At 49.3% G+C, this 27,987-nt stretch overlaps 1 protein-coding gene across 1 annotated transcript in view; it reads left to right on the plus strand.

Annotated features, from left to right (window-relative positions):
* The first annotated feature begins 438 nt into the window (after positions 1 to 438).
* TDRD5 (tudor domain containing 5) overlaps positions 439 to 27,987 on the plus strand; it is a 113,929-nt gene continuing 86,380 nt past the window's right edge. The window contains exons 1-5 of the mRNA XM_088447126.1: positions 439 to 486; positions 898 to 972; positions 5,929 to 6,030; positions 6,355 to 6,411; positions 7,180 to 7,339. Of these exons, the coding sequence (XP_088303252.1) occupies positions 439 to 486; positions 898 to 972; positions 5,929 to 6,030; positions 6,355 to 6,411; positions 7,180 to 7,339 (442 nt within the window). The remainder of the gene's footprint in view (positions 487 to 897; positions 973 to 5,928; positions 6,031 to 6,354; positions 6,412 to 7,179; positions 7,340 to 27,987) is intronic.

Consider the following 27,987-nt stretch of genomic DNA (forward strand, 5'->3'; position numbering starts at 1 on the left):
CCTCTCTTAAATGCTGCCAGAGGTCGCACATTTTTAAATGCTGGTAAATCATTGTCAGATGTTACAATCGGCCACAATGCTTTAGTGGCTCTTTTAATGATGGGACTGGCTACTGTATAATTACTTGTCCATGGAATGAACCGATTCTCAGCCCTTTTAGAAGGATTCAAAAGCATTTCTCTAGACATATCTAGTACTTTAGATTTTTGTACCTGCAACTTCCTCAAGTCATATCCACGGGCCACTAATCTCTTAATCAAATCATCCAGCAGTCCCGGGAGCTTATCTCTGTCACTCGTGATGCGCGCAAACCGCATCATCTGTGACAGAGGCAAGCCCTGTTTCAGGGTCACTGGATGATGGCTAGAAGCCATCAAAAAAGTATTCCTATCTGTTTCCTTCCTGTAGACCTCTGTCTCAATCAACTCGTTCTTAATCATGATTTTTACATCAAGAAAATTAATTTCCTTGCAGTCAAATACATACGTAAATTTAAAGGGGGATTCTGACTCATCGATCCTACTCATTTAAATTTTAAAAGGAATCCACCCCCCCCGGGCCATAGAAGAAACACGTCGTCTATGTATCGGGTATACCAAAGAATTTGTCGCATGATATTAGGGTCGTCAAAAATAATCTTTTTTCCTCAGCAAACATAAAAACATTAGCATACGAGGGTGCCACAGATGACCCCATGGCACAACCTCGTAGCTGTAAATATATTTCACCATCGAATAGGAAATAATTCCTATTCAAAATTAGTTCTAATAATGTAAGGAACAAATCATGGTCAAACACAGATGTAGATAAATTACATGCAAGGAAATTAGAGTGGTTGTATTTGATTTATCTTATTGTACTGTTTTGATTTTATGTTGTCTCATTGTGTATATATAGGCTCTTGTCACCTGGTGCCACTTGTCTATCGGTCTTGGGGAGTTCATGCGGCAGCATCCGGTGGAACGCAGGAGAGTGAGGGCTATGGAACGCAAGCGATGCGCTACCATGGCAACACACTCTTGCATGGCCCGGAAGTGTGGCAGCGGAAACCCGATGGCTGGACACGTGGACGCTGCGGGTGACTGAAGCTCAGGTATGGAGATAGGGGGGTATTTAAGGGGTCTTTGTAATATGTTGTTTGTTGTATGTGGTCCTGACGAAGGGGTTGTATCCCCGAAACATGTGTAGACTGACAATACACGGTATATGTTTGCAAGTATTAAGACTCTGAGTGCCGTTCTTTTCGCTGGATTTTGTGTATGATTATTCTGGAACTGTGCACCGGAGCTATTGTCTGATTGAAGGGAGTGCCGGCAGTTGGTGGATTGTTATATTATATACCATATATATTATATATATATATATATATATATATCTTGAAAACAGTTTGGAATATAAACTGAAACGTTGACTGCTGCCATGCTGTGTCTGGAGTTTCTTAAGTACCGTGAGTGCCACACCTTGGAAGGATATGTGAGTGTTGACTTGTGGGGGCACCAGGCCAGGATATCACTTATTTAAGTGAGTGCCGGACCTTGGAAATATATATAAAAAAAAAATATATATATATATATATATATATTATCCATTTTCTATACCTGTATATTCCTCCTTACTTCTCTGACTGTCCAAGAGGAAACAAGGGAACCATTTCAACATTGTAAGATCAGAAAACTTTACACTTCACCCTGCAAACACCTGGTGGGATATCACACGTGCCTTGCTGGGTCAGATGTGTTTTGGCTGCATGAGGGGGACTTACACAATATTAGGCAGGTGGTTTTAATGTTATGGCTGATCGGTGTAGGCATGTCTCATATCATGTTAATCAGCAGATTCGCTTAGCGAATAAGATTCATTTGAAGGTAAAAAGTGACACCAAAAGATGCTCGGCGCTATCGAGTTGCACGGCGCTCATGCATTGTTTAGTAAAACTTGTAGCGCACAGAGGTAAGTTGTATGTGAGCACATCTGCAAGTTGAATTTTGTCATTTTTTTTTGCCATTTTAAAACATTTGTCAAAAAAGCAGCTGTAACTCCCATCTACAAGCTTAAAACACCTATCCCAACAATAAAACACCCCCATATACCTGTACTACATAATTTAACCCATTCTGCTTTTTTTGCAGAACATCATCCCAAAAATGACCTTATTAGCTAAATTATGCTAATTAATTAAGTGCCTTATATATCATTAGAGAAGGGTGTCTCAGGGGTTTTGATTCAAGCCCCAACTTTTTTTTTTACTTTAAAATTAATGATTTATTACCTGCTCAGGGGCTTGCGAACAAAAATATGCTTCAAATCCTATTGGAGGCCGCGTTAACCCACGTAAACGGGTTAACGTGGTTAATTGAATCTGGCCCTAAGACTCATAGCACTCAAGATAGCTGCCATAAGTGAAATTATTTAAAGTACACCTACGTATCACTGTGGTTTTCCCAGGATGAGAACCACTGATTATACAGTAAATGGATATTTGGAATAATCAGACACTGTAACTCGGTGGCCATAAAGTGGTAGGTAATGAATGGGGGTAAGTTGTGGAGGTACATGAAGTTAACTTCCAGGAAGCATAAAGAAATACATCATCGTGGAAAAGAAAGATCTATATTAATAATGGAATTAGGAAAATTGGATGTAAAATAAATCAATAAAGCTATTTCTACTTCAGGGTCCATAGGGTATCCACAGGATACCTTGGGGTATAGGTGTGACGTCAGTCGCAGGGCACCAAAGAGTTAAGCTTTCAGCCTCCCAGGATGCACTAGGTCCCCCTCCTATACCCCGCCCCCGGGCCAAGGCACCTCAGTTTAGTTTGGTGCACCTGTCGGAGTGGGGGCTAGAAGAGCCCCTGAAGCTTTCTTCAGTGCAGCTGTGGCTGCACATCTGGATGTACAGCATGGACAGTCAGTCCTGACGTCCATGCTGTCTTCCCTACACCCCCGCCGGTACCAGAACGCCGGTACCGATCCGGGGATGCTGGTGAGCATCTGGGGTCACCGCTAGCGGTGACCCCAGATGTTCCGGACCATGGCCGGATCCAAGGGGGACAAAGGTAAGCAGCGGGGTCCCGCGGTGGGTCCCCGCTGGTCACATGGTCCTAAGTCCCCAGGCAGGGGGCTCCCTGGGGACTGGCTGCAGCGTGGAGCCAGGTACTGAACCTGCGCTTTCCACTACCCCCTGGGACAGCGGACCGCAGCAGAGCGGTAGCGCTGCGGCGTCCCAGGGGTTAAATGCATGCCAGGGGAGCGCGCCTTCCCTGTCTCACAGCCGGCGCCTCCCCCGCTGCACACAGTCCTCTCTGCACTGTGCTGACTGGTCCTGTGTCAGCGCTCCTCCCCCAGGCCAGCTTCTCTCTGCTCCTCGGCGGCCATCTTCTCTGCAACGCATGGTGAACGCTGCTGGAAGTCTGGAAGGAAGCATCGTGGTCTGGGTCCCCCCGCATACCTCTCCTCCGCTGTGGCTCAGGTCTGTGTATGCAGCGCTGTGTCCTACCAGGCTCTGTGTCTGTGTAGTTGAGTGATCAGCGCTGTTAGTGCAGGAAATGTTATTTCTCTGCATTGTATGTGACTGTGCTAGCGCTGCCTGTAACTTTTCTTCTCTAAACTGTCAGCTTTATTACTGTCTCTGTTCTTTCTGCTAAAGCCCTTGCGGTGCGGTGCTGCAGGGTGGTCTCTCGCCTATTTAATACTTAATTGGTGAGAGAGGTCACATACGTGGTGCCATCATGTCTGAAAGTGATTTTCCCCTCCGGCTACAGTGTACCACGTGCAAAGTACCGTTAGCGGAGGGGGAGGGTAGCGCGGAGGGCCTTTGCCGGCAGTGTTTGTCCATGGCGCGGCCTATTACGGTTACAGCACCGGTACAGGAGCCGCCCTGGGCTTGTTTCGCTCAGGCGTTAACAGCTTTAGTGGGCCAGTTAGCTCCGCAGCCCGCGTTTACTCCGATGGGTTTGTCCCAGCAGTCTGTGGTGTCGTCACCCATGCAGGGGTTCCCACGACAATTGGTGGTACCCCACAGTCTCCCTATTTCCCCGCTCCCGGGTTCTCAGGAGCCAGCGTGGGTTAACTCCCTGACGAGTTCTGTACAGCACTTGTCGGATGTGTTGCAAGGGGAGTCTGTGATGCGGCCTCATAAAAGGCCGGTGGCGTCTCTGTCCGCTCCTTATGAGGATGACGAAGGGACGTCTGATGATGGGGAGATTCTGGATCCTTACGATCAGGAACCTCTCCATACTAAGGTCGCTGATGCTAAGTCCAAAGTATATATTCCTGGACTTATTCGGGCGGTTCCGCACAGCCTTGGTGATTGAGGACGAAGTTCCCCCAGCGGCTAAATCTAAGTATGCCTTTTTCAAAGATGTGAAGGGCGATGCCACAGTCTTTCCTCTTTCGGGTCAGTTGGTGGACCATTTAGAGGAGGCGTGGAAACAACCTGGCAAAAGATACCAGCCGCAGAGACGCCTGGCGGTGGCTTATCCGTCCGCGGATAATTATTTTGCTAAGTGGGAATCCCCTCCACAGGTGGATTCTCACGTGACCCGTCTTGTCCGTAGTGCCACATTGCCGATGCCATCCATGTCCTCCCTTAAGGATGCTACGGACCGCAAGGTAGAAATCTGCCTGAAGTCCGCTTATTCCCTTGCAGGGGGGGCAGCACGGCCGGCTATGGCCATTTGCTGGGTTGCCAGAGCGATGGAGCGCTGGGCGGATTCATTAGAGGCTTCTTTTGAATCCGACTGTCCGGCCGAACAGGCGGAGTTGATTGCCAATCTCCGCGATTCGGACACCTACATCAACGAGGCGGCTCTAGACATTAGTACTCTGGTGTCTAGAATTTCTTCAGCAGCGGTAGCTGCTCGTCGCACCTTGTGGCTGCGATCCTGGAAGGCGGACGCAGATTCCAAGAAAGGTCTGGAAGCGTTGCCGTTTACCGGAGAAGTTCTCTTCGGTCCGGATCTGGATAAGATTGTGGCCACGCTGGCGGCAGCCAAATCTGCTTGTCTCCCCTGAAGTAGAAAATATGAGATATGGTAAGAACTTACCCTTGTTATCTCTATTTCTACGAAGTCCATAGGGTTCCACAGGACTCCCGCCCTGTCGCACCTGTGCTGCAGATGGGCTTTGCTCTGGTCACCGGTTTTCCGTCTCCCTCTGGTGAGAATGTGATTCTTGTATGTGTCCAGATCTTTGTTCTCTCTCTTCCTTCTCCTCCTCCGGCCTAGGGCTTGGTAACTAACTGAGGTGCCTTGGCCCGGGGGCGGGGTATAGGAGGGGGACCTAGTGCATCCTGGGAGGCTGAAAGCTTAACTCTTTGGTGCCCTGCGACTGACGTCACACCTATACCCCAAGGTATCCTGTGGAACCCTATGGACTTCGTAGAAATAGAGATAAGGGTAAGTTCTTACCATATCTCATATTTTTAAATGTATAATTCTATAAAGAGAAGTTTTGTCAAAGGAAATAATTTAAAAAGGGAGAAGGGAAAACAATGGAAACTGCATGATAACAATTTTTCTGTTAACTTTTATTTAGACACCAGGATTAATACAGTGTAATGAATAAAACTCTGATCATGAACAAACTAATGCATTTTACAATACCTGTCAAATATTTGCACATTTTAATTTCCATTTAAAATTTAGTTAACATCTTCCTGGGTAAATATCTTCATTTTTATTTTTATTTTTTTTCAAGCTTAATGCACTGGTTGGTAATCCCTGTAGGATAACTATTTTGGCTAAATTATTTTATTAATGTAAAGTAAACTCACATATGTGGTCTGTAAGTGTAGTATTACACATTCCCTGCATACATCGCTTTTAAAATGGGATTTTTTTATGTTTTTAAAATATGATCTTTAATGCACTAAATTAAAGTCTCTAAGCCTGGACACAGAAAGAACTTACACAGTCATAGGATTTAGCGCTATGTTTTCTTGCAGCTGGACAAGGATTTGAAACTCTGCTTATCACAGAAGAGAACAGGTGGTGTTTTCAGCCCTGAGCATCGACGAGATATAAAACATGTAAGTATCAATGACATAGCTATAATTTTCATTTTCAGTATTTAGCCATACAGGTATACGGCATAAACAAATTTGACTGATGCCTGGCCGGTTACTTCGGCCTGTGCATGGAATCCTTTGTAGTAGACATTAAACAAATCCGCCTGGAAGACCATGTTGTCCAAGGGCGATGTAACCTTAAGCGTGGCCGTCCTATATGGTAGTGGTACTTGTTTTTCATTCTTTGTCATTTTGATTTTATCCTTACTGACATGCAGAGCAAACCATATAAATTTTGATGAAATAAACAAAAATGCTGACACACTTTCTATTGATTTTAAACAGGTTGTTAACCAACATTCACAAGGACTCCCGGTTTCACAATTGTCAATTCTCTATAAGGTAACACTTTAGTTAGTGTAGATGTGTTTTTTGTTTTTAAGCAATTTTGTATACATTGTCATGATATATATATAAAGTTGCACTACGCTCTGATAATATTTTCCCTAAGTTCCTCCTTCCACTACTTGGAACCATTTTACAAAAATACCTTACATATCACTAAGGAACTGCAGTTTACAAGTTCTTTTTGATATATAAACCGTAAAAGAAATTGGTTAAAATGATTTCATATACTCAATCGTATATCAAAAGTAAAATTGTATAGGTTGAAAATGTGTACACATATGTCCACCCGAATCTGAAAATTAAAATAATTCCTGGTCCCGAGACCTTAAGGTCCAGTGCTCACACCATTGGATGTGTCCCCTGATATCTAGCACGCCCACCGCTACTTTGCTCACTCGTATATGCCCCTCAGGCATTGTACTGCTAATGACATTGTGTTGTCTGCCTGAAGATATAGTGTATTAGGACACATTTGTACATGGCTGCTAGACCCCAAATAAGTTTATTTTTAGGGACTGGAATTCTCCATTAAATGGTTGTAATCCTTTTAAGATGTGAAAGGTAAAGGAGCAAATATGTAGTTTCTTTGGAGTTGCCCACTTATACATGTATACAGGCATATGTAGGTGCTACGCCACGTCTATTTCATTGATGTGAAGGATGCAGGTATTGTAGTAACAATCTGAGAGGGACTACTTTGCTTATAATTGCTGATACTCACTAAAAATGTAGTTATATTTCCTATTACCTATCTATCTTTAGAAATACACAGGAAAGGACCTGCCATTCAGAGAGATGGGATTTATGTCTGTATTGGACCTTGTCGGATCGTTGGGTGACATGCTCTATTTGGAATGTACAATGGATGGGCAAGATTGGCATATTTTTGATAGTGACAAAAAACAGAAAAAAGATGTGACTGGTGAGACATTAATAAAATTACTTTCGATGAGCAGTTATATTTTAATTGAACCTTATCAATTTAATTCACAATAAATCGTGTTGTTTATATATTGACGCTTGACCCTGCACAGACTTCTCCTGTACTGAGAAACCATAGTCCGACCTAGAAATATTTACTGAAAAAGAATTTTATTAAATGTCTTAAAATGTTCAAAATAGCATTTGGCCTTCAAATGTGTTTTCTTTTTGTAACTGAAAAACCAAATTTATTGTAGGTGTTGTCAAAGTAGTTCAAACGAACGTAACTCTCCTTTCTTTATGGTCTTCTTATACAGTAATAGTTTTTTTTTTTTTTATAATTTACCATCGTCTAAATCTAGTGTTGACAGTGATGTGCTTGAATTGGTATATGCTCCTGGCATGCATGGAAACTATATGATGGAGCTGTAGGCCTGTGTTTCCATGCAATTTTCCCACCTTATCCATTATTTTGTTACCTCATTCTACAATGTGTTATTACATATAGCTTATTGCAATGTACAGTATATGGGGGGGGTGGAGAACTTCCTGGATACAGGGTTCTGTATGTCCTACAAATATTTGCTGAATATTTATAAAAAGCAAACACAGATGTACATCATGGAGTACAATAAACTGTTCTTCAGGTAAAATCCAAATTTTTCCAGAACAGAATTTTATGGACCTACTAACAACTTTTCTTTTGAATAGTTTACGTTTGTAGTTTTGTTCCCCCTGTGCCTCAGTTTTGATTTTTCCCAACACCATAGGTTTCAGGTTAGCTGCTTTTGGCTATTCAGTCGTCAGAAAATTTAATTGTTCTACTACTTGTTCAGTTAGTTTCTCACATACTTCACTGGGGGATACAGGGTTTTCCATTCTTGTCCGTTTTTCTTCAGCAGCTGACAAGTTGTCTTTTATTTAGATTTCCTACTATGGCCCGTATTCAATTTGAGCTGAGCCGCGATACTTTTTCGCCTCCCGGACTTTTTGCCTACATCGCGTGTCTTGCAGGCGAAAAAGTATTGCGCGCGTGCCCGCTTATCGCTGTATTCAATTTGAAAGTACGCCAATACGGGACCCGGAGAAACTTAAGCGGAAAGTACTGTCATATTTGGGGAAATCAGCCTGACACCCCCCAAAAGATGGTCTGACATGGGGGTTAGCTATGGTACCCCCTGATTTGCCTTGCTGAAGATATTTGGTGTGTTTAAACGGGCTAAATAGCGTTTTTGTATAAGTGGTGCAGAATAGTATTCAGGAGTATTTTTTGCAGAAAATAAATTATCCCAGCAAATTTGGGTTACTTGAAAATGGGGGCCAGCATATTTTTAAGTTGCTAAAGTTAAGTTGAAAGAATCGTGAAAAATCCACCTGCCGCAAGCCCCTGCAATGAAAAAAAAAAAAACACCTGGGGCATACTTGGGGACCCCCCAGAGTCAAGTTAGCTAGTTTTTAGCTTTGTCTCCCAACTTTTTATTTTTTTTTGCCCCCAAATTCAAAGTGATTTTTTGGGGTGTCCTTAAGTGTTTTTTACATTTTTTTTTGACACAGTTTACCTTTGGGGGACTGTCTGAAGGCTGCACGGGGGTTCCCGCAACGTTGCACCCCAAAACCACAATTCTGCACTTTTTTCGCCTGCTATGCATAGGCAAAAGTTTTACGCCTATTACATAGCATTAACTTTCCACCTAGGTGAAAAGTCTTCCAAATTGAATACGGAGTAAAATCAAAACAGGCGAAAATGACGTCATCGGCGAAAAGTTTTCACCAAAAACACGCGAAAACGGCTTTTTGCTACAAATTGAATACGAGCCTACAGTATGTGTTCTTTGGTACAAACTGGCTACCTGGAGTCGAGCCCAGAGATATGTTCTTCAGGAAGAGGAACTAGTTATGTCCAGTCTCCAGGAGCTTATAGTATTAAGCTGCATACACATGGACCGATTTTCCTGAATGATATCGGTCAACGATAAATTGTTCATATTGTTAATTTTTATGCAGTGAATAATCGACCAACGATGCGCAACCCGCATGAACGATGGCAATATCTATGGTCTTTCATGCATGCAGGCCAACTTGGATGATTTTGTAAAGATTTGCCTGTAAAAAGATAGGTTTACTGAAATATCTGTCATAGATATCTGTCAGTCTGTACAACCAAAATCGTTTGGCATGCACTACAGAAAGTTGGGGGGAAATCAATCAACGATATCTATGGTGGATTAAGTTGTACCGTGTGTATGCACCATTAGTCTGGATACATATACGCTATGGTGACAGTGTCTACAGTGTAATGTTAATGCGAGCGTGCTGACGTGCCAAAGTTGTTAGAAAATGTATTGGAGCAAAACACATATGGCAATCAAACAAAACCGTACAACACAACTAATAGGATGTAAAAGCTCAGTAACAAAAGATGAGAGCGGTATAAAACTAAAACTGCTCTAATATGACAAAAAAGGTGTACAAATAAAGCAATATACAAAGGTGTAGCCGACCTTACAGCACTACTTTTTAAATCGTTGAGAGACAGCCCGTATCAAAGGATGAGTCTAAATGGGTGGAGTAATCTGTTTCATACAATTAATTGCATTTAAAACCGACTGAAACTGGGAATTGAGGGCAGGTGACAGCATGTCAATGAAACTTGCCCATAATTCAAAAAACCCTTGGATCCGTGATTCTTTTTGGAGGGAAGATTCCATCCAATCCATATGGAAAGCATAAAACAACTTAGTTTTAAACAAAGTTAAAAGTTGGAGAGTTAGCTTGTAATCCATATGTGTAGAATACATTTTCTAGCGATGGCGGAGAGGATCAATAAAAATATCTTGCAGGCCCCTGGTTGGCTAGGAAGGAGTAGAATTAATACCCAAAATACCCCATTCATGGTAGAGAGGGACAAAATTAACACAGTGGGCAGTCGAGTAGTGTCTGACCCACCTCCAAAAATGGCAAATCAGGCTGCATTCCCACATACAATGATAGAGGCATCCTGTGCCAGGCATTTAGGACAAGCATCAGAGTAAAAAAAGTAGCCAATCAAAAAGCATTGCCTGGGTGATGAGACATTTCCTGATAAATACTAGAAAGCAAAACAGAATTAAATCTGACAAAGAAATCAAGGCACTATCCAAGGAAATAAGCTGGAACACTTTCATCCAAGCCAAAATTCCAGTCTTAATGGACGTATGATTTACAGTGGAAAAATGTATAAAACCTTGAAATGGCTCTCCTGCTCCATGGGTGTTGAGAGAACTTTTTATCTAGGGCATTAGACCAGTCAAAAGGTGAGAGCAACCAAGCAACAGAATTAGCGTGGTGTTGGACCTGGTGCAGTGCAAAAACGTGTACCCAGAACATAATATCTATCAAGGAGCTTTAGAATCGTGAGAGGGCGTTTGGAAGAGACCTCGAGCAAGGCCCGAACAGAGGCGATTCCCCTCCCAATCCAAGCTGTGAAGGGGTAGGAGGCCTGATGACCATGCGAATTCAGGATTGGCCAGTAAGGGGAGAACAAGGGAATGTTTCTGTTCAGGGCTAAGTGATGGCAAATAAGGTGCCAAACGGTCATTGTGGACATCAAGAGAGGGCTCTGTAAGACGTCTGGGCAGAGTTCCTGTTTCTGTGTGTGTATACGGAGGAGACAAGACTCTGTCCCTGTAAAAAAAGATTCTTCCAACTGGGTGTTCGCATGACAGTCCTGGGCATGCAGCCAATCCACCACTAACCGAAATGTCCCTGCGTAGCTATACAGTTTAATTGATACCTCCATTAGAGGGGGACTGTTGTAAAGAAACTGATCCTAGGGCACTTGTGGTGCAAATAAAGTTCCAGAATTTCCTATCACTCAATCAAGCATCCCGAGGAGATAGCAAAATAGGTATCCTTTGGAGTGGGTAGACTAGCTTCGGGAACGTGTGAACATTTTGATCAGACTGGCCTGGCTCGACTATCTGCCAAGGAGTCCTTAAGAAGGTGTTGCAAATTAAGGTCATATAAATAGCATATCTGCTTAGGAAATTGAATTCTCACATACTTAAGGAACTTGACCGCCCTGGACAGATTAAAACGACTAGCCTAGGATGGCTTAATTACACAGGCTAAATGCATTGCCACAGATTTGTAGTGATTGGTACTGAAACCTGAAACAACCCCAAACTCCTCAATCTTATCCAGTATTGTCTGCTGTGAAAGCTGGGGGTCAGAAATCTATAAAAGAAGATCTGCAGCAAGGGCCATATGTTTAACCATATGACCTCCTACAGAAATGCCCTTAAAGTCATCATAGGCCTGTAATGTTCAGATTAAGGGGACCAGTGCCAGGATGAATAGAAGCAATGACAGAGGACAGCCCTGTCTGGTGCCCCTAGACTTTGTTATATCAATGGCTATTGATAAGCAAATGTGTAATTGGGTTAGTATAGATAAAGTTAATATACTAGGAAAACATCGGACCTAAGGCTCGCAGCTCTCTGCAGGTGTTTCAAGGACACCATATCGAACGCCTTTTCTGCATCCAAATTAAGGAGCATATCAAGCTTCAGACGGGGCATCTGGGACGATGCCACAAGAGCAGCCAAGGTCATCAGAACACAGAGAATCTACCATGCGTAAAGCATAGTTGGTTTTGAGTGAGAAGCTGCCTGAGAATAGATTGAAGGCGGTTTTCAATCACCTTAGCCAGTATTTTGAAGTCATGATTTAAACGTGTTCAGGGTCTGTATGTGGAGACAAGTTCAGAAATTTTCCCCAATTATTTATATATATATATATATATAATTTTGCTTAGTCCTTTTGTTCGGAACTCCTCTTTTTTTTAATATCTTAAAGACTAAGCTATGAATGCGATTCTTTTTGCAACGGATTTCAATCAGCAATAAATTACAGAATTTGGAATAAATCTGTAAAACTTGATGGGGAAAAAAAAAATCGACAAATACCATAATAAATGCTTTGGTATAGCTAACCTTAAAATAACAACGAAACTACCAGAACACAGAGCCGGCACAGTGACCCGGGGGAAGCGGGATAGGGGTGACCGCTGCCGGCTGCTGTTCTTGCGCACTACTGGTGGTCTGTGCTCTAACATGGACTCTGCGCCCTAGCCATGTGTGGAAACTGTTTACGCTCTGCCCAGTTCGGCTCCTGATTGGCCACCTGGCTGCGTGATGTAGTTATTACATAATGAGGGAGGGCGTGCGAGCAGCACAACACGTGCGGCTACTGCCGTAGGGAGCGCTTTTCCCTCACATACTTTCTCCAACACGTCAATTCCAGGCTCGCAACTCCAGCAAATCGGCACCGGGTTTGCACCTCAAAAGCAACACCTCTTTTCCCTGCTTTCCACGAGATCTGACAGCAGCCACTCATTGGCAGGAGACTGTGAGGCGGAGTAATAGTGCATTATCGTTTGCATCTGTAGGGTCTCAACTTGCAATACCCACTGGAAACTTGCTTCAGAGTCCATGGCCAAATATATCATCGTACAAATTGGCGAAATGTTACAATAATAAAAAATCCCCAAAAACCATGAAAGGTTGTGGCTAAGCTGGTTATGTTTCACACACAACTTTTATTACTCAATTCCATCGTATTAACATATGCGCTAGCCATTGCCTAGCAAAGCATTTTCCGTACATATGTTCTGGGTTCAAATTGGCGAAATGTTCGCCAGGGCATAGTAATTTAGGAATAAAGATGGTACAAGGTTTATTAAATTGGTGAAAAGATAGACTGTCCTTTTAAGAAGAGACTGAAAAAGAGAAGTAAAGAATTGGGTGGTAATAGGGGATAACATTTAATAATGGTCACCACTGAAGCCATCAGGGCCCGGGGACTTGTGTTTAGATACCCTGAGAAACCTTAGACTCTGATGTCCCCATTCAAGATATCCCATTGTCTGTGTATAGTAAAGGTATTTCTACTTCAGGGTCCATAGGGTATCCACAGGATACCTTGGGGTATAGGTGTGACGTCAGTCGCAGGGCACCAAAGAGTTAAGCTTTCAGCCTCCCAGGATGCACTGGGTCCCCCTCCTATACCCCGCCCCCGAGCCAAGGCACCTCAGTTTAGTTTGGTGCCCGGCCGGAGTCGGGTGCACCTGTTGGAGTGGGGGCTAGAAGAGCCCCTGAAGCTTTTTCTTCATGCAGCTGTGGCTGCACATCTGGATGAACAGCATGGACAGTCAGTCCTGACGTCCATGCTGTCTTCCCTACACCCCGCCGGTACCAGAACGCCGGTACTGATCCGGGGATGCTGGTGGGCGTCTGGGGTCACAGCTAGCGGTGACCCCAGATGCTTCGGACCATGGCCGGATTCAAGGGGGACAGAGGTAAGCAGCGGGGTCCCGCGGTGGGTCCCCGCTGATCACATGGTCCTAAGTCCCCAGGCAGGGGGCTCCCTGGGGACTGGCTGCAGCGTGGAGCCAGGCGACCAACCTGCGCTTCCACTACCCCCTGGGACAGCGGACCGCAGCAGAGCGGTAGCGCTGCGGCGTCCCAGGGGTTAAATGCATGCCAGGGGAGCGCGCCTTCCCTGTCTCACAGCCGGCGCCTCCCCCGCTGCACACAGCCCTCTCTGCACTGTGCTGACTGGTCCTGTGTCAGCGCTCCTCCCCCAGGCCAGCTTCTCTCTGCTCCTCGGCGGCCATCTTCTCTGCAACGCATGGTGAACGCTGCTGGAAGTCTGGAAGGAAGCATCGTGGTCTGGGTCCCCCCGCATACCTCTCCTCCGCTGTGGCTCAGGTCTGTGTATGCAGCGCTGTGTCCTACCAGGCCCTGTGTCTGTGTAGTTGAGTGATCAGCGCTGTTAGTGCAGGAATTGTTATTTCTACTTCAGGGTCCATAGGGTATCCACAGGATACCTTGGGGTATAGGTGTGATGTCAGTCGCAGGGCACCAAAGAGTTAAGCTTTCAGCCTCCCAGGATGCACTAGGTCCCCCTCCTATACCCCGCCCCCGGGCCAAGGCACCTCAGTTTAGTTTGGTGCCCGGCCGGAGTCGGGTGCACCTGTTGGAGTGGGGGCTAGAAGAGCCCCTGAAGCTTATTCTTCATGCAGCTGTGGCTGCACAACTGGATGAACAGCATGGACAGTCAGTCCTGACGTCCATGCTGTCTTCCCTACACCCCGCCGGTACCAGAACGCCGGTACTGATCCGGGGATGCTGGTGGGCGTCTGGGGTCACAGCTAGCGGTGACCCCAGATGCTCCGGACCATGGCCGGATTCAAGGGGGACAGAGGTAAGCAGCGGGGTCCCGCAGTGGGTCCCCGCTGATCACATGGTCCTAAGTCCCCAGGCAGGGGGCTCCCTGGGGACTGGCTGCAGCGTGGAGCCAGGCGACCAACCTGCGCTTCCACTACCCCCTGGGACAGCGGACCGCAGCAGAGCGGTAGCGCTGCGGCGTCCCAGGGGTTAAATGCATGCCAGGGGAGCGCGCCTTCCCTGTCTCACAGCCGGCGCCTCCCCCGCTGCACACAGCCCTCTCTGCATGCTGCCGACTGGTCCTGTGGCAGCGCTCCTCCCCCAGGCCAGCCTCCTCTCTGCTCCTCGGCGGCCATCTTCTCCAGAACGCATGGTGAACGCTGCTGGAAGCGCTGGACGGAAGCATCGTGGTCTGGGTCCCCCCGCATACCTCTCCTCCACTGTGGTCAGGTCTGTGTATGCAGCGCTGTGTCCTACCAGGCCCTGTGTCTGTGTAGTTGAGTGATCAGCGCTGTTAGTGCAGGAATTGTTATTTTTCTGCATTGTATGTGACTGTGCTAGCGCTGCTGCCTGTAATCTTTTCTTCTCTAAACTGTCAGCTTTATTACTGTCCCTGTTCTTTCTGCTAAAGCCCTTGCGGTGCGGTGCTGCAGGGTGGTCTCTCGCCTATTTAATACTTAATTGGTGAGAGAGGTCACATACGTGGTGCCATCATGTCTGAAAGTGATTTTCCCCTTCGGCTACAGTGTACCACGTGCAAAGTACCGTTAGCGGAGGGGGAGGGTAGCGCGGAGGGCCTTTGCCGGCAGTGTTTGTCCATGGCGCGGCCTATTACGGTTACAGCACCGGTACAGGAGCCGCCCTGGGCTTGTTTCGCTCAGGCATTAACAGCTTTAGTGGGCCAGTTAGCTCCGCAGCCCGCGTTTACTCCGATGGGTTTGTCCCAGCAGTCTGTGGTGTCGTCACCCATGCAGGGGTTCCCACGACAATTGGTGGTACCCCACAGTCTCCCTATTTCCCCGCTCCCGGGTTCTCAGGAGCCAGTGTGGGTTAACTCCCTGACGAGTTCTGTACAGCACTTGTCGGATGTGTTGCAAGGGGAGTCTGTGATGCGGTCTCATAAAAGGCCGGTGGCGTCTCTGTCCGCTCCTTATGAGGATGACGAAGGGACGTCTGATGATGGGGAGATTCTAGATCCTTACGATCAGGAACCTCTCCATACTAAGGACGCTGATGCTAAGTCCAAAGTATATATTCCTGGACTTATTCGGGCGGTCCGCACAGCCTTGGTGATTGAGGACGAAGTTCCCCCAGCGGCTAAATCTAAGTATGCCTTTTTCAAAGATGTGAAGGGCGATGCCACAGTCTTTCCTCTTTCGGGTCAGTTGGTGGACCATTTAGAGGAGGCGTGGAAACAACCTGGCAAAAGATACCAGCCGCAGAGACGCCTGGCGGTGGCTTATCCGTTCGCGGATAATTATTTTGCGAAGTGGGAATCCCCTCCACAGGTGGATTCTCACGTGACCCGTCTTGTCCGTAGTGCCACATTGCCGATGCCATCCATGTCCTCCCTTAAGGATGCTACGGACCGCAAGGTAGAAATCTGCCTGAAGTCCGCTTATTCCCTTGCAGGGGGGGCAGCACGGCCGGCTATGGCCATTTGCTGGGTTGCCAGAGCGATGGAGCGCTGGGCGGATTCATTAGAGGCTTCTTTTGAATCCGACTGTCCGGCCGATCAGGTGGAGTTGATTGGCAATCTCCGTGATTCGGCCACCTACATCAACGAGGCGGCTCTAGACATTAGTACTCTGGTGTCTAGAATTTCTTCAGCAGCGGTAGCTGCTCGTCGCACCTTGTGGCTGCGATCCTGGAAGGCGGACGCAGATTCCAAGAAAGGTCTGGAAGCGTTGCCGTTTACCGGAGAAGTTCTCTTCGGTCCGGATCTGGATAAGATTGTGGCCACGCTGGCGGCAGCCAAATCTGCCTGTCTCCCGTCGGCCGCTGCTCCTTCTGGTTCGGGACCATCGTCCTTTCGGTCATCTAGGGCCCAGGGCAGGCCCAAACCACAGTCGTTTCCTCGACAGGCTGGCCCTAAGAAATCGGTCAAGCCCCGGAAGCAGGCATGGAGTACCAGACGTCCGGCCCCCAAGCCAGATGACAAGCCTGCGGCCTGACGGTCCGGGCCTCCCTTTGGGGGATCCCAGGGTGGGAGGCCGCCTGCTACAGTTCGCCCAGTGTTGGTCAACCACTACGACAGACACTTGGGTTCTGGAGGTGGTTTCCCACGGATACGCCCTCTCCTTCCGGCACAGACCCCCGGCTCGCTTCTTCACCACGGGTCTCCCATCAGACCGGAACAAGGCTACGGAGCTGCGGAAGGTATTGCACACTATGCTCCAGGCTGGAGTTATAGTGGCGGTTCCATTCTCCCAGAGGGGCCAGGGTTTCTATTCAAATCTATTTTTGGTACAGAAACCCAATGGGTCATATCGTCCGATTCTCAACCTCAAAGCACTCAACAAGTCTTTGCGGGTCCCGAAGTTTCGGATGGAGACCCTACGGTCCATCATTCTGGCGCTGGAACCTGGGGACTACTTGGTGTCATTGGACATACAGGACGCTTACCTGCATGTCCCTATTCTTTGGCGCCATCAACAGTTCCTCAGGTTTGCAATCAGCAGCGACCACTTCCAGTTTTGGGCGTTACCTTTTGGCCTGGCAACAGCACCACGTGTTTTCACCAAGGTGATGGCGGTCATGGCGGCTTCTCTGCGGCTGCAAGGAGTCCGCATGTTGCCGTACTTGGACGACCTGTTATTGGTGGCAGGATCTCCAGAGCTCCTGTTACACCACTTGGACCTGACCATTGCACTGCTGCAACGGCACGGCTGGCTAATCAACTGGCAGAAGTCCACTCTAATCCCGTCTCGGAGGATTCTGCATCTTGGAGCCTTATTGGACTCGGGACAGCAAAGGATCTTCATGACGGAGGACAAGATCTCTGCTTTACAGTCAAGGGTGCGCAGTTGTCTGCACAGCCGCCGGGTGTCCTTACACTCGGCGATGAGGTTACTGGGCTCCATGGTGTCGGTGTTCGACATGGTGGAATACGCCCAGTTTCACTCCAGACCTCTGCAGCACCTGATCCTGTCCAAGTGGAACGGGCTGCCTCAGTCTCTGAAGTTCCAGACGATTGTGCTCACCCCGGAGGTTCGCCTGTCCCTTGCGTGGTGGTTAAAGACGACCCACCTCAACAAGGGACGTCCGTTCTGGGTTCCAAATTGGGTCCTGTTGACAACGGACGCCAGTCTTCGGGGCTGGGGAGCAGTTTCGGGTCCACACTTGTTCCAGGGCAGGTGGACACCGACAGAAGCGGAGCTTCCAATAAATATCTTGGAACTCCGTGCGGTCTTCAATGCTCTCCTGCAGGCACAGCGGTTTCTCCAGGGTCACCCGGTGCAGGTCCAGTCGGACAATGCTACCACCGTGGCCTACATAAACAGGCAAGGAGGAACTCGCAGTCGGGCGGCTCTCGTAGAGGTCTCTCGGATCCTGGTTTGGGCGGAGCGCAATCTTCCGGCCATATCAGCGGTCTTCATCCCGGGAGTGCTAAATTGGGAGGCGGACTTTCTAAGTCGCCAGGACGTTCATCCAGGGGAATGGTCCCTGCACCCGGACGTTTTTCAACTACTGGTGGACAGGTGGGGTCTTCCAGAAATCGACCTCATGGCGTCCCCGGCACAACAACTAGTTGCCGGTGTACGGGTCTCGCACAAGAGACGAAGGGGCGTCTCTGGTGGATGCTCTGTCCGTCCGGTGGACGTTCAGGTTCGCATACCTGTTCCCTCCGGTCTCCCTTCTTCCACGGGTAATCCGGAAATTCAAACAGGAAGGAGGGACGCTCCTGTTGATAGCTCCCGCGTGGCCCAGACGGCACTGGTTCTCAGACCTTCAGGGTCTGTCCATGGACAGTCCTCTGCGGTTGCCGCTACGACCGGACCTTCTGTCTCAAGGTCCTTGTCTTCACCCGGACCTGACTCGGCTGTCTTTGGCGGCGTGGCTGTTGAGACGGCCATGCTGAGGTCCTGGGGGTTTTCCAGCTCTGTGGTGCGTACCATGTTACGAGCTCGGAAACCGTCTTCCGCGAGGATATACCATCGCGTGTGGCATATGTTCTTCCAGTGGTGTCGACCGAGAGGTTATGCACCGCGGGAGTTTCGTCTGTCTCGGATTCTCGCCTTCCTGCAAGCGGGACTAGATCATGGGCTTCGCCTTGCTTCTTTGAAGGTACAGGTTTCGGCCCTATCTGTCTGGTTTCACCGTAGGATTGCTACAATCCCGGATGTGCGCACCTTTATGCAAGGTGTTCTCCGTATTCAGCCGCCCTTTGTTCCACCTGTGGCGCCTTGGGATTTGGCTGTGGTCCTGAGGGCTCTCCAAGGACCGCCGTTTGAACCACTGGGCTCAGTGGATATTAAATGGCTAACAGCTAAGACTGTTTTCCTTCTGCCCGTTGCTTCAGCCAGACGTGTTTCTGAGTTAGGGGCTCTTTCTTGTAGACCCCCTTTCTTGGTTTTTCATAGGAACAGGGCAGTGCTCCGCACTCGGCCCGAGTTTCTTCCCAAAGTTGTTTCCCAGTTTCATGTTAACGAGGAAATAGTTGTTCCGGCCTTTAACTCACCGGGTCTTTCCGTGGGTGAGGCCTCTTTGGATGTTGTGCGGGCCTTAAGGACTTATGTTGACCGCACTTCTTCGTTTAGGAAGTCGGACGCTTTGTTGTCCTCTATGGCTTCTGTAAAAAGGGTTGGCCTGCTTCAAAGCAAACTTTGGCAGCCTGGATCCGTATGGCTATTTCTGAAGCTTATCTTCATGAAGGCCTACCGGTCCCTCCTTCTCTGAAGGCTCATTCCACTAGGTCTGTGGGTCCTTCGTGGGCAGCTCGACGTGGTGCCTCGGCAGTTCAGATCTGCAAGGCTGCTACGTGGTCTTCTGTCCATACCTTCGTGAGGTATTACAGCATCTCAGGATGCTTCCTTCGGGTGGTGGATTCTCCTTTCTGCACAGGAGCGTCCCCACCCTTAAAGGATACTGCTTTGGGACATCCCCAAGGTATCCTGTGGATACCCTATGGACCCTGAAGTAGAAAATATGAGATATGGTAAGAACTTACCCTTGTTATCTCTATTTCTACGAAGTCCATAGGGTTCCACAGGACTCCCGCCCTGTCGCACCTGTGCTGCAGATGGGCTTTGCTCTGGTCACCGGTTTTCCGTCTCCCTCTGGTGAGAATGTGATTCTTGTATGTGTCCAGATCTTTGTTCTCTCTCTTCCTTCTCCTCCTCCGGCCTATGGCTTGGTAACTAACTGAGGTGCCTTGGCCCGGGGGCGGGGTATAGGAGGGGGACCTAGTGCATCCTGGGAGGCTGAAAGCTTAACTCTTTGGTGCCCTGCGACTGACGTCACACCTATACCCCAAGGTATCCTGTGGAACCCTATGGACTTCGTAGAAATAGAGATAACAAGGGTAAGTTCTTACCATATCTCATATTATTGTCCTCGGAGAGAAGTTGATGAGAACTTTGTAATAGCTCTGGAATTTAACTAAGCTGTCAGTAGTTGAGGTTACCAGAGTCCCAGTAACCGGATCTATAAGAACAGACACTCGGGCCGTGTGTTGTAATGTTGTTTTGAAAGCATTTTAACTGTCAGCTTTACGACTTTAAACATGATCATAAAGTATCATGATTAAAGTTAAGCCAACCCAATTAAAATGCTTTAATTATCATTACAAACATGCCAGCATTCTCCCGTCGACATTTTCACTGTAAACAGCAGAACTGCCTACAAACTACATGCCCCATTAGCTCTCTGTCCTTGTTACGGTCTCCAGATATACCTTTTACGGTAACCGTCAAAAGTCCAGATTGACTTGGAATTTGAGAAGATCAGACTTTGGAGCAGAAGTGTTAAGAGGGCCTGGTCTTGTGGCTAATGAGCCGATGGTGACGGCTGGTGTGTTGATGAGATGGCCAACAGGCCGATGTTGCGACTAGGGAGCTGATGATCGTGGCCTACAGACCGATGGTACGGCCAAGGGACCGATGGTGCGGCCACTGAGCCGATGGTGATGGCTAGTGAGCCGATGGACTGGCCAACAGGCCGATGATTCGGTCAAGGGACCGATGGTGCGGCCACTGAGTCGATGGTGATGGCTAGTGAGGCGATGGCAGCACAGGGATCCGAAGAAGCTGGACTGGAACCAGGAGGCGCCAGGAGTGAGCAGGATTCGGCCGGTCTGGAGTAAAGAGATACACGATGGTGGCAGGACGACAGCGCGTCCAGCAATAGGTAAGTAACGTGCTGACCATGCAGCAGCCGATGGAACAACAAATCCAGTATAGTCGGCAAGGCAGCATGGATCCAAGTGCATTTAAATACCTAGGAGCACAAATCAACCAGCTGATGCAATCATGACCTTACTTCCTGCGGCGCGCCTGATTGTCCTGGCCTGGGAAAACACTGGATTAAACCCATCCTGTCCGGGCACTATTTAAGAGGCCAAAACGCGGTTGGTAACAGTCCCATAGTGAGCCATACCAGAAAAGGATTCAATGGATAATAGAAGACTCTTATTACACTGCACAGCAATGAAAATGTTTCCGATGTGAAAATAGTTACTTCTAATTGATTTCAGCATGCAAAGAATGAATGACTTTTAAAACCCTGTTATCTCTGAGGGCCTGATTCAGAGCCGCTCGTAAAAGCGGCTGCTCGTTCACTCTGAGCGATGTTCGCACATCTGCGCATGCGTATGGGTTGTAATTGCTCATGCGCCAACCAGTCAGTGCGGTCGGAAATCGTGTGTTTGCAAAATAGCGAATGCCTGCTAATTTGAGTGACAGGATGAGGCGTTTGTGGGTGGTAACAGGGGAAGGTGCTTGAAAACTGGGAGTGGAGATCCGAACGCAGGCGTGCCAAATGGTCAAAACGGGCGTTTTAAAGGTGTGCATAATTAACAAAGCAGCGTCATCGACCACGTCACTTGGTTGTTACTTAGCCTGAACTGCTCGCATGATTGCCGTAGGAAAATGCTACCACAAGAATAGTGAGCAGTTCATAAGCCTTTCGATGTACTCGATTAATCTAATAAATAGCGGAGATGACGTATGATGCGAGCGGCCAAGGGCCGTGTTTACAAAATAGCAAGCGCATGTTTCGTTCGCTCGCTCGCTCAGACATAGAGGCGTCAACAGACCGCAAAGAGCGAGTGCTCAATTTAAATAGCCAGCCCCTTTTTCTGAACGAGCGTCCGCAAATAGCGTCCGGCTCTGAATCAGGCCCTGAGTTCCAAGATATAGCCCATTTATGACGATGTAGGGGTATTCCTAGTGAAGTGGGCAGAATGGAGAGAATCTTACCAGCAATCTGCGTTCCGCGCAGAGGGGGCGTTGCCTAGTGACCCAATTAAATGAATCAGTTATTTGTCCCCTCCCCTATTCAAATATATGCGATTCACGGGATTACCCACACAAGATAACTGTGGTGCACTGAGTGACAAGCATAGTGAGCGATTCCACCAAGACATTTCAGCAGTGGAACAAAGATATCAGGGTAGGTGAATCACTACTGTTGGACAGTGACAAGAGATGCCCCAGAAGAGGAGTACAAGTGACAAGCAAAGAGAAAGCACCCCCATGAATAGGCCACTATATTAAATAGTACTTTCGTATGCTGTATGTTTGTTTCGGATGCTGTATGTTTTTGTTTCGTTTTGTGTTCTTATTTGTGATTGAATTAAAACAACTGTTATTTTCTATTAAGAAAATATCACATTATTTTAAAATAGCTTTTCACTATGACTATTTCTACTTCAGGGTCCATAGGGTATCCACAGGATACCTTGGGGTATAGGTGTGACGTCAGTCGCAGGGCACCAAAGAGTTAAGCTTTCAGCCTCCCAGGATGCACTAGGTCCCCCTCCTATACCCCGCCCCTGGGCCAAGGCACCTCAGTTTAGTTTGGTGCCCGGCCGGAGTCGGGTGCACCTGTTGGAGTGGGGGCTAGAGCCCCTGAAGCTTATTCTTCATGCAGCTGTGGCTGCACATCTGGATGAACAGCATGGACAGTCAGTCCTGACGTCCATGCTGTCTTCCCTACACCCCGCCGGTACCAGAACGCCGGTACTGATCCGGGGATGCTGGTGGGCGTCTGGGGTCACAGCTAGCGGTGACCCCAGATGTTCTGGACCATGGCCGGATTCAAGGGGGACAGAGGTAAGCAGCGGGGTCCCGCGGTGGGTCCCCGCTGATCACATGGTCCTAAGTCCCCAGGCAGGGGGCTCCCTGGGGACTGGCTGCAGCGTGGAGCCAGGCGACCAACCTGCGCTTCCACTACCCCCTGGGACAGCGGACCGCAGCAGAGCGGTAGCGCTGCGGCGTCCCAGGGGTTAAATGCATGCCAGGGGAGCGCGCCTTCCCTGTCTCACAGCCGGCGCCTCCCCCGCTGCACACAGCCCTCTCTGCATGCTGCCGACTGGTCCTGTGGCAGCGCTCCTCCCCCAGGCCAGCCTCCTCTCTGCTCCTCGGCGGCCATCTTCTCCAGAACGCATGGTGAACGCTGCTGGAAGCGCTGGACGGAAGCATCGTGGTCTGGGTCCCCCCGCATACCTCTCCTCCGCTGTGGTCAGGTCTGTGTATGCAGCGCTGTGTCCTACCAGGCCCTGTGTCTGTGTAGTTGAGTGATCAGCGCTGTTAGTGCAGGAATTGTTATTTTTCTGCATTGTATGTGACTGTGCTAGCGCTGCTGCCTGTAATCTTTTCTTCTCTAAACTGTCAGCTTTATTACTGTCCCTGTTCTTTCTGCTAAAGCCCTTGCGGTGCGGTGCTGCAGGGTGGTCTCTCGCCTATTTAATACTTAATTGGTGAGAGAGGTCACATACGTGGTGCCATCATGTCTGAAAGTGATTTTCCCCTCCGGCTACAGTGTACCACGTGCAAAGTACCGTTAGCGGAGGGGGAGGGTAGCGCGGAGGGCCTTTGCCGGCAGTGTTTGTCCATGGCGCGGCCTATTACGGTTACAGCACCGGTACAGGAGCCGCCCTGGGCTTGTTTCGCTCAGGCGTTAACAGCTTTAGTGGGCCAGTTAGCTCCGCAGCCCGCGTTTACTCCGATGGGTTTGTCCCAGCAGTCTGTGGTGTCATCACCCATGCAGGGGTTCCCACGACAATTGGTGGTACCCCACAGTCTCCCTATTTCCCCGCTCCCGGGTTCTCAGGAGCCAGCGTGGGTTAACTCCCTGACGAGTTCTGTACAGCACTTGTCGGATGTGTTGCAAGGGGAGTCTGTGATGCGGTCTCATAAAAGGCCGGTGGCGTCTCTGTCCGCTCCTTATGAGGATGACGAAGGGACGTCTGATGATGGGGAGATTCTAGATCCTTACGATCAGGAACCTCTCCATACTAAGGACGCTGATGCTAAGTCCAAAGTATATATTCCTGGACTTATTCGGGCGGTCCGCACAGCCTTGGTGATTGAGGACGAAGTTCCCCCAGCGGCTAAATCTAAGTATGCCTTTTTCAAAGATGTGAAGGGCGATGCCACAGTCTTTCCTCTTTCGGGTCAGTTGGTGGACCATTTAGAGGAGGCGTGGAAACAACCTGGCAAAAGATACCAGCCGCAGAGACGCCTGGCGGTGGCTTATCCGTTCGCGGATAATTATTTTGCGAAGTGGGAATCCCCTCCACAGGTGGATTCTCACGTGACCCGTCTTGTCCGTAGTGCCACATTGCCGATGCCATCCATGTCCTCCCTTAAGGATGCTACGGACCGCAAGGTAGAAATCTGCCTGAAGTCCGCTTATTCCCTTGCAGGGGGGGCAGCACGGCCGGCTATGGCCATTTGCTGGGTTGCCAGAGCGATGGAGCGCTGGGCGGATTCATTAGAGGCTTCTTTTGAATCCGACTGTCCGGCCGATCAGGCGGAGTTGATTGGCAATCTCCGTGATTCGGCCACCTACATCAACGAGGCGGCTCTAGACATTAGTACTCTGGTGTCTAGAATTTCTTCAGCAGCGGTAGCTGCTCGTCGCACCTTGTGGCTGCGATCCTGGAAGGCGGACGCAGATTCCAAGAAAGGTCTGGAAGCGTTGCCGTTTACCGGAGAAGTTCTCTTCGGTCCGGATCTGGATAAGATTGTGGCCACGCTGGCGGCAGCCAAATCTGCCTGTCTCCCGTCGGCCGCTGCTCCTTCTGGTTCGGGACCATCGTCCTTTCGGTCATCTAGGGCCCAGGGCAGGCCCAAACCACAGTCGTTTCCTCGACAGGCTGGCCCTAAGAAATCGGTCAAGCCCCGGAAGCAGGCATGGAGTACCAGACGTCCGGCCCCCAAGCCAGATGGCAAGCCTGCGGCCTGACGGTCCGGGCCTCCCTTTGGGGGATCCCAGGGTGGGAGGCCGCCTGCTACAGTTCGCCCAGTGTTGGTCGACCACTACGACAGACACTTGGGTTCTGGAGGTGGTTTCCCACGGATACGCCCTCTCCTTCCGGCACAGACCCCCGGCTCGCTTCTTCACCACGGGTCTCCCATCAGACCGGAACAAGGCTACGGAGCTGCGGAAGGTATTGCACACTATGCTCCAGGCTGGAGTTATAGTGGCGGTTCCATTCTCCCAGAGGGGCCAGGGTTTCTATTCAAATCTATTTTTGGTACAGAAACCCAATGGGTCATATCGTCCGATTCTCAACCTCAAAGCACTCAACAAGTCTTTGCGGGTCCCGAAGTTTCGGATGGAGACCCTACGGTCCATCATTCTGGCGCTGGAACCTGGGGACTACTTGGTGTCATTGGACATACAGGACGCTTACCTGCATGTCCCTATTCTTTGGCGCCATCAACAGTTCCTCAGGTTTGCAATCAGCAGCGACCACTTCCAGTTTCGGGCGTTACCTTTTGGCCTGGCAACAGCACCACGTGTTTTCACCAAGGTGATGGCGGTCATGGCGGCTTCTCTGCGGCTGCAGGGAGTCCGCATGTTGCCGTATTTGGACGACCTGTTATTGGTGGCAGGATCTCCAGAGCTCCTGTTACGCCACTTGGACCTGACCATTGCACTGCTGCAACGGCACGGCTGGCTAATCAACTGGCAGAAGTCCACTCTAATCCCGTCTCGGAGGATTCTGCATCTTGGAGCCTTATTGGACTCGGGACAGCAAAGGATCTTCGTGATGGAGGACAAGATCTCTGCTTTACAGTCAAGGGTGCGCAGTTGTCTGCACAGCCGCCGGGTGTCCTTACACTCGGCGATGAGGTTACTGGGCTCCATGGTGTCGGTGTTCGACATGGTGGAATACGCCCAGTTTCACTCCAGACCTCTGCAGCACCTGATCCTGTCCAAGTGGAACGGCCTGACTCAGTCTCTGAAGTCCCAGACGATTGTGCTCACCCAGGAGGTTCGCCTGTCCCTTACGTGGTGGTTACAGACGACCCACCTCAACAAGGGACGTCCGTTCTGGGTTCCAAATTGGGTCCTGTTGACAACGGACGCCAGTCTTCGGGGCTGGGGAGCAGTTTCGGGTCCACACTTGTTCAAGGGCAGGTGGACGCCGACAGAAGCGGAGCTTCCAATAAATATCTTGGAACTCCGTGCGGTCTTCAATGCTCTCCAGCAGGCACAGCGGTTTCTCCAGGGTCGCCCGGTGCAGGTCCAGTCGGACAACGCTACCACCGTGGCCTACATAAACAGGCAAGGAGGAACTCGCAGTCGGGCGGCTCTCGTAGAGGTCTCTCGGATCCTGGTTTGGGCGGAGTGCAATCTTCCGGCCATATCAGCGGTCTTCATCCCGGGAGTGCTCAATTGGGAGGCGGACTTTCTAAGTCGCCAGGACGTTCATCCGGGGGAATGGTCCCTGCACCCGGACGTTTTTCAACTACTGGTGGACAGGTGGGGTCTTCCAGAAATCGACCTCATGGCGTCCCGGCACAACAACAAGTTGCCGGTGTACGGGTCTCGCACAAGAGACGAAGGGGCGTCTCTGGTGGATGCTCTGTCCGTCCGGTGGACGTTCCGGTTCGCATACCTGTTCCCTCCGGTCTCCCTTCTTCCACGGGTAATCCGGAAATTCAAACAGGAAGGAGGGACGCTCCTGTTGATAGCTCCCGCGTGGCCCAGACGGCACTGGTTCTCAGACCTTCAGGGTCTGTCCGTGGACATTCCTCTGCGGTTGCCGCTACGACCGGACCTTCTGTCTCAGGGTCCTTGCCTTCACCCGGACCTGACTCGGCTGTCTTTGACGGCGTGGCTGTTGAGACGGCCATGCTGAGGTCCCGGGGGTTTTCCAGCTCTGTGGTGCGTACCATGTTACGAGCTCGGAAACCGTCTTCCGCGAGGATATACCATCGCGTGTGGCATACGTTCTTCCAGTGGTGTCGACCGAGAGGTTATGCACCGCGGGAGTTTCGTCTGTCTCGGATTCTCGCCTTCCTGCAAGCGGGACTAGATCATGGGCTTCGCCTTGCTTCTTTGAAGGTACAGGTTTCGGCCCTATCTGTCTGGTTTCACCGTAGGATTGCTACAATCCCGGATGTGCGCACCTTTATGCAGGGTGTTCTCCGCATTCAGCCGCCCTTTGTTCCACCTGTGGCGCCCTGGGATTTGGCTGTGGTCCTGAGGGCTCTCCAAGGACCGCCGTTTGAACCACTGGGCTCAGTGGATCTTAAATGGCTAACAGCTAAGACTGTTTTCCTTCTGGCCATTGCTTCGGCCAGACGTGTTTCTGAGTTAGGGGCTCTTTCTTGTAGACCCCCTTTCTTGGTTTTTTATGGGAACAGGGCAGTGCTCCGCACTCGGCCCGAGTTTCTTCCCAAAGTTATTTCCCAGTTTCATATTAACGAGGAAATAGTTGTTCCGGCCTTTAACTCACCGGGTCTTTCCGTGGGTGAGGCCTCTTTGGATGTTGTGCGGGCCTTAAGGACTTATGTTGACCGCACTTCTTCGTTTAGGAAGTCGGACGCTTTGTTTGTCCTCTTTGGCTTCCGTAAAAAGGGTTGGCCTGCTTCAAAGCAAACTTTGGCAGCCTGGATCCGTATGGCTATTTCTGAAGCTTATCTTCATGAAGGCCTACCGGTCCCTCTTTCTCTGAAGGCTCATTCCACTAGGTCTGTGGGTCCTTCGTGGGCAGCTCGACGTGGTGCCTCGGCAGTTCAGATCTGCAAGGCTGCTACGTGGTCTTCTGTCCATACCTTCGTGAGGTATTACAGGTTTGACACCTTCGCCTCTCAGGATGCTTCCTTCGGGCGGCGGATTCTCCTTTCTGCACAGGAGCGTCCCCACCCTTAAAGGATACTGCTTTGGGACATCCCCAAGGTATCCTGTGGATACCCTATGGACCCTGAAGTAGAAAATATGAGATATGGTAAGAACTTACCCTTGTTATCTCTATTTCTAC

The sequence above is a fragment of the Taudactylus pleione genome, unplaced genomic scaffold, assembly GCF_031769625.1.
Source record: "Taudactylus pleione unplaced genomic scaffold, aTauple2 ptg000421l, whole genome shotgun sequence".
NCBI lineage: Eukaryota > Metazoa > Chordata > Amphibia > Anura > Myobatrachidae > Taudactylus > Taudactylus pleione.